The sequence below is a fragment of the Thamnophis sirtalis genome, unplaced genomic scaffold, assembly GCF_051295495.1.
Source record: "Thamnophis sirtalis isolate CommonGarterSnake01/CBP01778 unplaced genomic scaffold, rThaSir2_p1.2 scaffold_10, whole genome shotgun sequence".
NCBI classification, from domain to species: Eukaryota; Metazoa; Chordata; class Lepidosauria; order Squamata; family Natricidae; genus Thamnophis; species Thamnophis sirtalis.
The window spans coordinates 3078927-3090821 of NW_028261390.1; the positions used below are offsets into that span (position 1 = coordinate 3078927).

At 45.6% G+C, this 11895-nt stretch overlaps 1 protein-coding gene across 1 annotated transcript in view; it reads left to right on the forward strand.

Moving 5' to 3' along the window:
* Positions 1–11092, forward strand: part of LOC148043742 (vasotocin-neurophysin VT-like) — a 30770-nt gene extending 19678 nt beyond the window's left edge. Inside the window, exon 3 of the mRNA XM_087723750.1 lies at positions 10790–11092. Coding sequence (XP_087579876.1) covers positions 10790–10953 — 164 coding nt within the window. The 3' untranslated portion in view covers positions 10954–11092. The remainder of the gene's footprint in view (positions 1–10789) is intronic.
* Positions 11093–11895: the final 803 nt, after the last annotated feature.

Here is an 11895-nt window from a genome sequence, read left to right on the forward strand (position 1 = left end):
CCTGGCCAGCAAGCAGCAACACGGAAAACCACAATTTTATTAAGGCGTTCGGAGCGCTGGCATTTCGTGGCCTTAAAGGGCTTCGAACCCAAAGCTGCCCTGAGAGATCCAAAGCCTATAACCGTTTAAGAGTAAAATATAAATATTCTACCCCCAAACCAGTTCTAAATTAATAAAAGTCTCCTTGCATCGTGTGACAAAAATTGTTTAAGCGTCGTTTATGAAGAGAAAAGATAACGCTTTCCTTGCGCTGGGAAGCATTATCACAAAACCCTGGAAGGCCACAAAACTCCTAACCTTTCTGTAAAGAAGGGAAAGAAAATTCTTTTGTAGGTGTACTTGTGGTCCTCATCTTACAACCCAAATGTACGACAGATCGTCCAGTACTTACGACTCTGTTCCAAAGTTCTGACATGACCGTATTTTGGGTGTTGGGCAACTGAATCATATTCCTATAGTCATGTGACCCCAATTTACGAGATCAAGACCTTGGAGGTCTTCTAGTCCACCCCCACCCCTGCTCAAGCAGGAGACCCTACATCAAGTGACTTTCTTAAAAGCCTCCGTGATGGAGCACCCAGAACTTCTGGTGGCAAGCTGTCCCACTGATTAATCATCCGGTCAGGAGGTTTCTCCTTAATTCCAGGTTGCTTCGCTCCTTGGTTAGTTTCCATCCGTTGTTTCTCATCCTGCCTTCTGGTGCTTTGGAAAATAAGTTGACCCCCCTCTTCTTTATGGCAGCCCCTCAGACGAGTAGTCCTTCATGGATGTAAGGCTACCTGGAGGTAAAAGAGAATTTGACAACTAGACAGATTATTTGGGTATTAAAGTTTCTTTACCACGTGGAATGGGGAAAAGGATTAATTACCCTTAAGATTAGTTGTTCTGCTTGCTTCACCTAACTAAAACAGGATAATGAAACAGGTACCAATACCCCCTGTAGGGAGGTAATTGAATAATGAATGTCCTGTCTCTGTTGTGCGAGATTGTGTACGAGGCCTACATGACACAGGAAGGCCGGGTACTTTGGGATAATCGATATGTTGTCTAAGAGTATAAAAGACTGTAAACAACCGGCCCTTCGGGGTTCAGATTTTGCTTGACCAATCACTACTGAACCTTTTTCACAAATAAACCTCTCCCTCTGACAAAGAGCTGGTCTTGTCTCATTTTCTGCTACATTTCTGGCACCCCAGATGGGACAACCAGGCGATCTTTCGCTCTGGACGACCAGGACCCCACGCCGGTGGAAGGATCCGAGCCCCGGGTACCTCTGGCACCATGAGGCTTCTTGCTTCGGAGGAACGGGGGAGGACACCTTCCACCGTCGAGGGAAATTCCAGTCAGCCCAAGGACCCTTTGTGCGAGAAAGGGAAAGGAGAAAATCTGAACAAATCCTGGCCAGGATGAGAGGGAATACAAGGCCTGCCGACAGGCAAGTATAATATAGTATTGTGTACCTACTCCACTTGAGAATAGAAGAGGGTGCCTGATCACCGCCATTGACCTGGGACGTCGATCCTAAAGAAGTCCGTGTTAGGTTGCGTGGGAGGTTAAACCACTGCAGTTTCCGTTGGCAACTGTCGCGTGTCCAGTGCCATGGGTTGTTAAATATTCATTAGTTGGTTAATGCATTCTTCTATAAGAAGCCAGCAACAGCCCTGCTGCTCCCTGATTGGTTGGGACGCAGCAGAGGCTGTTGCCGGCCACAGATCCTCCTTGATTTGCCGAGGTACTGATGTCAGCGGTTGCTGCCCAGTCCCCGGCCACTGATTGGTTAACTAGTTTACATAAATACCTTGGCGCGCGGTTGCCGCATTTGAATCGCTGTCACTTTGTTCTTGTTGTAATAATAAACCTGTTCTCGTTGAAACCTGGCATCTGCATCGTTCCTGCCTCGAACCACAAAACTGGCGACGAAGGTGGGATGCAGCGATTCCCGCAGTGCCTAGGTGAAACAAGAGAAGACACTAAGCCAGCTGCCTAGCCGCGATTCCCGCAGGCACGCAAGCGCCGGTGTGGTTTTTGCCCTCCCCAGCCTTCAGAAAAGCCTCCAGAGCCTGGGGAGGGCGAAAAACAGGCCAAAAGGTCCAACCGGAAGTTCACAAAACAGACCAATGGGCCTACCGGAAGTTTGTTGGACCATTGGGTCTGTTTTCCGCCCTCCCCAGGCTCCGGAAGCTTTTCTGGAGCCTGGGGGCGCGGGCAAAAATGGCCTCCCCCAGCTCCCCGAAGGAAATAACAAGCTCAGCTTGGAGCCGAGCAATGCGGCGCGCATGGGGGGGGAACGTAGGGGGTTGTGCGCGCCTGCGCATGGGGGGCAACACTTTCCATTATGGGTGCAAGCAGGCCTTCGCATTTTTGGCACTCAACAACAACAAAAAGATTTGCCCTCACTGTCCTAGAACAAGTGCTCTGAATACTAAACTCTACGATGAAAAGTTGAGGGAGGAAGTTATGTCTAACCTACAAGAGAAGGGTTAGACGGGACATGATAGCAGTCTTCCAATATTTGAGGGGCTGTCACAGAGAACGGGGCGGGGGGGACATATTATCCAAAGCACCTGAAGGCAGGAAAAGAAGTCACAGATGGAAATTATTCAAGGAGAGAAGCAACCTAGAACTATGGAAACAAAATTCTTGACCATGGAACGGTTTCACTCCAGAAGTTGTGGGTGTTCCATCACTGGAGGTTTTCAAGAAAAGATTGGGACAACCATTTTACCCAGAATGTCATAGAAGGGTCTCCTGCTTGAGTGGAGGGTTGGACTAGAAGACCTCCAAGGTCCCTTCTAACCCGATGGTCCCATTTCTAAATCCCTTCCTCCAATCCAGGAATGAATATCAATGAGTAATACCAGCTATTAACCGGGGTCATCTATCTGGGGTTGAAATTCTGTTCTGTTTCTTTCCTTCTTCGACCTTCATCAGAGCCAATCAACCTGTCTGCAGATTTCTCAGCCCTGGACAAGATCTGGAAACACTTAATAATATTTGCAAGGTTGGATTAAATAATCTGTCCACTCCTGTTTCAAATCAGCTAATTGTCTGGAAAGTCGCCTTTGGCACTTGGCGTCTCTGGTTTTAATACGGAGCACTTAATAAGGTTGATAATTGCAAAGTCAAAGAATATTTTCAGCTCAGTCCTGGATTGCAAAACAGTCAGCAGGGTGGTCCCAACACTCTTTAAACACTAAATGCTAGCTGGATACCTGTGTTTCGCAACGAAACTATGGGATTGGGCAATGCAGGAGAAATCCGGTTCAATCCGTCGGCTCAGTAGTGTTTGGTGATTGAAACACATAAGGGAATATCACTCCCGCCGCCTTGAGTCTGGAAGCAGTTCCATAGGTGGAAGGCATAGACATTTTGGTGAGGTACCGACGTTTAGTTCTATAAGGAGCCCAAGTCCGCTCCTGAGGGAAGGAGTGGAACATCTGCCAGTTTGAGGTAACGGAATGTGAGGCAAGTGGCAGTTGAAACAGAGTTCTTTTCAGGTGGGGAGGGGGAGTAGAACGTCTGGGAAGAAGCAATGCTCAATCAAACCTGGACTCAAAACACAGCTTAGAGAGTTGCCCCTGCATGGCCCCATGGGAGTCTGACAACCAATCAGAATACGTTTCTTACACAGGAACAGGAAACAGAGAGGTGGGGCCGAACAAGGTATAAAAACCCAGCAAGCCCCCTTCTTTCTCTCTTCTTCTTCTTCACCCAACATTTAGAAGCATGGGGTCCCCCATTTTCTGTTCAGGAGCTCAGGCCATGTGGTCCTGTCCACCATTAAACCATCTTTCCAAGCAGCCTCCATGTTTCCAATGTCTTTTTTCCCCCCACTTGGAACTGAACCCAGAAGGGCATTTCTTCCAACAACAGAATGCTTTTGAACTGGAACGTTCCCAGTAAATCTTAATGAAATGATCTTCCTGTCCTGGATTGCTTAATAGTGCGTACCGGGGCACGAGCTGATACCCAGATTTGGCCAATAATTTCTCCTCTCTAGCCTCTTGCCTTCCCTGCCCCATGAGTTTTCCTCCTAGCCCCCTGTCTTCCCTCACCCCCATTAGCTCTGCTCGATTTCTCTGGCTGGTCCCTTTCCTTCTCTGTCCCCCCATTAGCTCCGCTCACTTTCTCCTAACTGGTACCTTTCCTTCCCGAGCCCATTATTTCTGCTAGATTTCTTCTGGCACAAAAGAACAGACACAAAGGAACAGAGTAAGAGGGTTGGAAGGGACCTTGGAGGTCTTCTAGTCCAACCTCCTGCTCAGACAGGAAACCGTCTCCCACTTCAGACATATATTTGCCCAATCTTTTCTTTAAAACCTCCAGTGATGGAGCACCTACAACCTCTGGTGGCAGGTAGTTCCACTGAGTAATTGATCTTCTTGTTATTAAGGTGCTTTGGCATATAGGTGGAGGGGGGGGAAACCCTCTTCTTTGTGGGCAGCCCCTCGGATATTGGAAGATTGCTATCATGTCACCCACTAGTCCTTGTTTTGGCTCACTCAAATAGCAATAGCAATATAGCAATAGCAGTAGACTTATATACCGCTTCATAGGCCTTTCAGGCCTCTCTAAGCGGTTTACAGAGAGTCAGCATATTGCCCCCAACAATCTGGGTCCTCATTTTACCCACCTCGGAAGGATGGAAGGCTGAGTCAACCCTGAGCCGGTGAGATTTGAACCGCTGACCTGCTGATCTAGCAGTAGCCTGCAGTGCTGCATTTAACCACTGCGCCACCTTGGCTCATATCACTCAAAGATTCACTCCAAGCAACTCTCTGCAACTAGGAGCTCTCTTTTAGAGGCGGCCATGTAAGCCAATATTTTGTTCCTGACTTTCTACTAACAGACTAGATTAGACTAGAATGTAGAATAGAATGCAGTGGAACGGAACGGAACAGAATAGAATGTGGAATGGAATGGAGTAAAGTAGAGTAGAGTAGAGTAGAGTAGAGTAGAGTAGAGTAGAGTAGAGTAGAGTAGAGTAGAGTAGAGTAGAGTAGAGTAGAGTAGAGTAGAGTAGAGTAGAGTAGAGTAGAGTAGAATAGAATAGAATAGAATAGGAGACTGGACTGCACCTCCCAGATCAATCTAGTCCAAACATTTCAAAATGTTTCAAGCCTATATTAGGAGACCTGAGGTTAAACTGTATGATGAACAGCTGCGGCAACTGGAGAAGGACCAGGGGTGATGTGGTAGCAGTCTTCCAATATTTGAGGGGCTGCCACAGAGAGGAGGGGGGGGGTGTCAAGCTATTATCCCAATAGCAGGATGTTTTGTCCTATCCAGGTAAACGTTTCTTTGTGCGTCAACCTTCGATGAGTTAAACTACAAACAATTGTAACTTTTGAGTTCCGGCTTCCCTCTTTGCAGGACAGAATGCTTTTGAACTGGAATGTTCCCCATTCCAAATGATCTTCCTGTCCTGGATTGCTTAATGGTGCGTACGGGGGCATGAGCTGATACCCAGATTTGGCCAATAATTTCTCCTCTCTAGCCTCTTGCCTTCCCTGCCCCATGAGTTTTCCTCCTAGCCCCCTGTCTTCCCTCACCCCCATTAGCTCTGCTCGATTTCTCTGGCTAGTCCCTTTCCTTCTCTGTCCCCCCATTAGCTCCGCTCACTTTCTCCTAACTGGTACCTTCCCCGATCCCATTATTTCTGCTAGATTTCTTCTGGCACAAAAGAACAGACACAAAGGAACAGAGTAAGAGGGTTGGAAGGGACCTTGGAGGTCTTCTAGTCCAACCACGAAACCGTCTACCACTTCAGACATATAGTTGTTCAATCTCTTCTTAAAAACCTCCACAAATTCTGGTGGCGGAATAATTGTTCTTCCTGTTTGGAAATTTCTCCTTAGTTCTAGGTTGTTTTTCTCCTTGATTAGTTTCCATCCATTGCTTCTTGCCCTGCCTTCGGGTGCTTTGGAGAACAGGTTGACACCCCAATCCCTCTTCTTTGAGTCAGCGCCTCAAACATTGGAAGACTGCTATCATGTCACCCGTAGTCCTTCTTTTGACTACAAGTCTCCCAGAGGCAAAATTCACTCCCAGCATCTCTAGCTAACTAGCAGCTCTTTTTTAAGCCCATATATTGCTCCCCACTTTCTACCAACTAGGAAGTCTGTGTAGTATGACACATTAAGTGTATATAATATAACACACCTTGCAATAGGTTAATGGGAGCTGTTTCGTATCAAATTGTCCACTTTAACTCTTGTGGCATTCCACAATCAATCCTCAGAGTTTTAACTGGAGGGCAGCTCTCTATGTTCACGAAACCAGGCCTCTTTAAGTCAAAGAACAAGCAGTTGCATTCACACAGCAACCAACCCTGGTTAGTTTTAACCTTGGTTAGGGTTTGTGTGTGTGTGTGTGTGTTTGGCTTAGGTGTTTGGGACCTTAGTACTTATACCTTTGATGAGTCTGGGGGAAGGCAGAGCAAAGGAGTGTCCTTAAGTCTTTGATGAGTTGAACCACAAAAGATTGCAACTGTTGAGTTCTGTCCAGGTAATACAGAATGCTTTTGGACTGGAACGTTCCCAATCAATCTTTGATTTGAAACGATCTTCCTGTGCTGGGTTGCTTAATAGTGCGTGCCGGGGTACAATCTCCTTGCTCGCCCCTTGCCTTCCCTGACCCATTAGCTTTGCTCCTAGCCCCCTGTCTTCCCTGATCCCCATTAGCTCCACTCGATTTCTCTGGCTGGTCCCTTGCTTTCTATGTGGGTGGGTTACAGGGGTCGGTCGGAGGCTGGAGGTCTGTGGAGGGAAGAGGAAGGGAGCCCACTCACCTGTGAAAATGTTTGGGGACGGCAGAGCGTTACAGGGCTCCAAGCAATAGATGCAAACAATATAAATACGCAGGGGATGCAGCCAGGATTCAGAGAGAAAGAGCCAGAAGGCAAGATATCAGATACGCCCACTTGCCAAACTTCCTAAGATGCGTGCCGGGATCCTTTCGGTGTTTCTCCTCTGCCTTCTCACCTTGTCTTCAGCCTGCTACTTCACGAGCTGCCCCCGAGGAGGGAAGAAGAGGTCCGTGTCTAAAATAACAACCCAACAGGTAAGGCAAAGGTGTTTGCATTTACCCTTCCCATCTTCTATCGTAAGGAAGAATCCCATAGCCTTCTCTTCTTTCTCGTTCTCCTGTCCTTGTCTGTAGGTGACCAAACTTTTAATTTCCAGGAGGGCTGTCCATGAGCCACACCGGTGGGCTGAAAGGTAAACCCCACCTCCCCAATGCAAAGGTGATACAGCAATTAATAGAATTGGAAGGAACCTCAGAGGTCTTCTAGTCCGACCCACCTCTCAAACAGGAGCCCCTGTACGGTTCCAGACAAATGGCTGTCCAGCCACACACGGCTTCATTCTGTCGTAAAACAAGACACTAAAAACAAAAAATACAAGCACGCTTCCACAATTCCACTTTGAATCAAGAGTTTATTTCCTGAGTAATTTTGAACATGAAAAAGCCAGTGTTTTGAATCAATTCTGTCATAAAAAATATCCCTATATAAAAAACAAAGGGAAACCACAGCAATAAATCTTATTTTAAGATCGGAGGTTTATTGTTTCATGTACAATTTTAGCAAACATAGCATTACTTAGATTAGCAATTTATTGGAATAAGCTCCACTGACATAGCTGAATCCAGCAAGGATTAGCTACAGCCGGTGGCCCTAAACGCTTCCCAAGATATTATTTTTATACTTCTCTGCACGCTTTTCACAACTTACTCACAACTTACTTCCTTGATTATTAATTATTAATTATTAGCATTTTATATTTAGTAATCAGGGATCAATGATCAATTAATGATCAATGATCATCTAATTATTGATTATTGATTATTATTGATTATTGATTACATATTATTTAATTATCAATTAACTATTATCTAAGTATTAATTAACTAGTATTAAGTATTAGTTAGAGTATTAAGTATTAATTAATTCTTAATGAATTGGTATTAATTAGTGTTAATGATAATTAATTAATTAATTAATTAATTAATTAATACTAATTGCACGGGAGATGGGACTCCTGAGGTGGCCCATTTAGGGAACTTCCAGGTCGAGCAACAGTGTACCTTAATGTTTTGGGATTTAAAAGGGGGAAGGAGCTAAGGAGCACCTTAGCAGGAAAGCTATGCCTCCAGAATGTTATACAATATAATACAGTACAGTACAGTACAGTACAGTACAGTACAATACAATACAATACAATACAATACAATACAATACAATACAATACAATACAATACAATACAATACAATACAATACAATACAATACAATACAATACAATACAATACAATACAATACAATACAGTAGCAGAGTTGGAAGGGACCTTGGAGGTCTTCTAGTCCAACCCCCTGCCTAGGCAGGAAACCCTATACTGTTTCAGAGAAATGGCTATCCAACATCTTCTTAAAGACTTCCAGTGTTGAGGCATTCACAACTTCTGGAGGCAAGGAGTTCCACTGATTAATTGTTCTAATAGCAATAGCAATAGCAGTTAGACTTATATACAGCTCCATAGGGCTTTCAGCCCTCTCTAAGCGGTTTACAGAGTCAGCATATCGCCCCCACAGTCTGGGTCCTCATTTCACCCACCTTGGAAGGCTGAGTCAACCTTGAGCCGGTGAGATTAGAACCACTGAACTGCAGATAACAATCAGCTGAAGTGGCCTGCAGTACTGCACTCTAACCACTGAGCCACTTCGGCTCTTCTGTCTAACTGTCAGGCAATTTTTCTTCAGTTTTAAGTTGCTTCTCTCCTTGATTAGTTTCCACGCATTGCTTCTTGTTCTACCCTCAGGTGCCTTGGAGAATAGTTTTGACTCCCTCTTCTTTGTGGCTGAGATATTGAGAGACTGCTATCACGTCTCCCCTGGTCCTTCTTTCTATTAAACTAGACATATCCAGTTCCTGCAACCGTTCTTCATATGTTTTAGTCCCCCAATCCTCTTGCTTGCTCTTCTTTGCACTCTTTCTAAAGTCTCAGCATCTTTTTTTCATTGTGGCGACCAAAACTGGATGCCGTATTCCAAGTGTGGCCTCACCGAGGGATTATAAAGTGGTATTAACCCTTCACGTGATCTTGATTCTCTCCCTCTGTTGATGCAGGCAATGTTCATTGTCTTCTTTTCATTTCTCTTTTAGTGTATGTACTGTGGCCCGCATAACCGAGGGAGGTGCTTTGGGAAGAAGATTTGTTGTGACAAAGAAAAGGGCTGCCTACTTGTGACCAACCCAGAAGGAAGATGCCAGGAGGAGGGCCGTCCCCCTGCTCCCTGCCCGTAAGGTAGGAATCCCTGGCATTTGCTGCAATAATGGTAATTATAGGATCAGACACGATGTAAACAAATTAATTGCATTCGTCCTCAGTCAAATGTTACGTTGAGCAGTGCTGAAGCCCTAAAGCTTCTCTAACCAGTTGCCCCCCCCAGATGTGCAGGACTTCAACTCCCAGAATTCCTGATAGCCCTGGGAGTTGAAGTTTGAGGCGTCTGAAAAGATTTCAGCCAGTTAAAAGCCATCCTCTCTTCCGTAAAGGTAGTCCTCGTTTATCAACGGCCTCAGATGGGGACGGTTCACGAAGGTGAGGCGATTAAAAATTCATTTCCCAAGCAACGCGGGCGTTTAGGACAACCAAAATCTTCAGAGGGACTCTGATTAAGACCCAGTCAGTTTCAGGCAGCAGCTGCCAGCTGATGGGAGGCTTCTAATCAACTAAGGGGACAAAACTGAGCTTGTGGACTTGAGATGTTAGAGCTTTTTAAGGATGCACTGTCCTGGGAAGATGTAACTCAGGAAACAATGAGCTTCTTTAAGCAGCTTTCTGCCTTGCGAGGGAGCAAAACAAGGTAAAAGAAACATCTCTCTCTCTCTCTCTCTCTCCCACTCTGCCTGTCTCTCTATGTCTCTCTGTTTCTGTATCTCTCTGTCTTTGTCTCTCTGTCTTTGTCTCTCTCTGTCTTTGTCTCTTTCTGTCTCCTCCCCTTCTCTCTGTCTCTCTCTGTCTCTCTCTATTATTATTATTTTTAATCACTGAGTTGTTGCAACCAACGGCAGTCACTAAATGGAGACTACGTGTACAATAAACAAACTGTGCCTGTGATAGAAATGGCAGGCGTCTTGTTTGGCCCATCGGCTAAGAATTTAAAAGCAGCATGACCTCCTTCCGTATTTTGCAACCTGAGCCGCTTTCAGATGAATGGACTTCAACTCCCAGAATCCCCCAGCCAGGAATTCTGGGAGTTGAAGTCCACGCATCTTAAAGAGGTCAAGGCTGCAGAACACTGACTTATTCCCAGATCTCAAATTTGCAGAAATCCAGAGGGGAATATTTTCCAATCAATCAGAACAGAGCTGGAAGGGACCTTGGAGGTCCTCTAGTCCAACCCCCTGCTCAAGCAGGAGACCCTATACCCTTCCAACGAATAGTCGTCCAATCTCTTCTTTAAAACCTCCAGTGATGGAGCACCCACAATTTCTAGTGGTGAGCTGTTCCACTGGTTAATTGTCCTCACTGTTAGGAAATTTCTCCTTAATTCCAGGTTGATTCTCTCCTTGATTAGTTTACATCCGTTGTTTCTCATCCTGCCTTCTGGTGCTTTGGAAAATAAGTTGACCCCCTCTTCTACATAGGTTCAGGACCATCCTAAGCCCACCCAGAGTAAGTTGCTGCTAAAACCCCACAAACAAGAGCTCGGAAAAGCTTTGACCGTCTTCCCTACCTGTCTGGAACTGACCCAATGAATTCTTCTGCCTCCCATCCTTTTACAGAGAGTTGCGTCTCCGATGCTGCCTGCGGAAGTGAGAACGGTGAGAGAGGACGGACGTCTCCCGAAAGGAATTTGACCGGGCTGGACGGCTCAACTGGAGACCTCCTTCTCCGGCTGATGCACCTGGCCAGCAAGCAGCAACAAGGAAAACCACAATTTTATTAAGGCGTTCGGAGCGCTGGCCTTTCGTGGCCTTAAAGGGCTTCGAACCCAAAGCTGCCCTGAGAGATCCAAAGCCTATAACCGCTTAAGAGTAAAATATAAATATTCTACCCCCAAACCAGTTCTGAATTAATAAAAGTCTCCTTGCGTCGTATGACAAAATTGTTTAAGCGTCGTTTATGAAGAGAAGAGATAACGCTTTCCTTGCGCTGGGAAGCATTATCACAAAACCCTGGAAGGCCACAAAACTCCTAACCTTTCTGTAAAGAAGGGAAAGAAAATTCTTTTGTAGGTGTACTTGTGGTCCTCATCTTACAACCCAAATGTACAACAGATCGTCCAGTACTTACAACTCTGTTCCAAAGTTCTGACATGACCGTATTTTGGGTGTTGGGCAACTGAATCATATTCCTGTAGTCATGTGACCCCAATTTACGAGATCAAGACCTTGGAGGTCTTCTAGTCCACCTCGCCCCCTGCTCAAGCAGGAGACCCTACATCAAGTGACTTTCTTAAAAGCCTCCGTGATGGAGCACCCAGAACTTCTGGTGGCAAGCTGTCCCACTGATTAATCATCCGCTCAGGAGTTTTCTCCTTAATTCCAGGTTGCTTCGCTCCTTGGTTAGTTTCCATCCGTTGTTTCTCATCCTGCCTTCTGGTGCTTTGGAAAATAAGTTGACCCCCTCTTCTTTGTGGCAGCCCCTCAGACGAGTAGTCCTTCATGGATGTAAGGCTACCTGGAGGTAAAAGAGAATTTGACAACTAGACAGATTATTTGGGTATTAAAGTTTCTTTACCACGTGGAATGGGGAAAAGGATTAATTACCCTTAAGATTAGTTGTTCTGTTTGCTTCACCTAACTAAAACAGGATAATGAAACAGGTACCTGTAGGGAGGTAATTGAGTAATGAATGTCCTGTCTCTGTTTTGCGAGATTGTGTACGA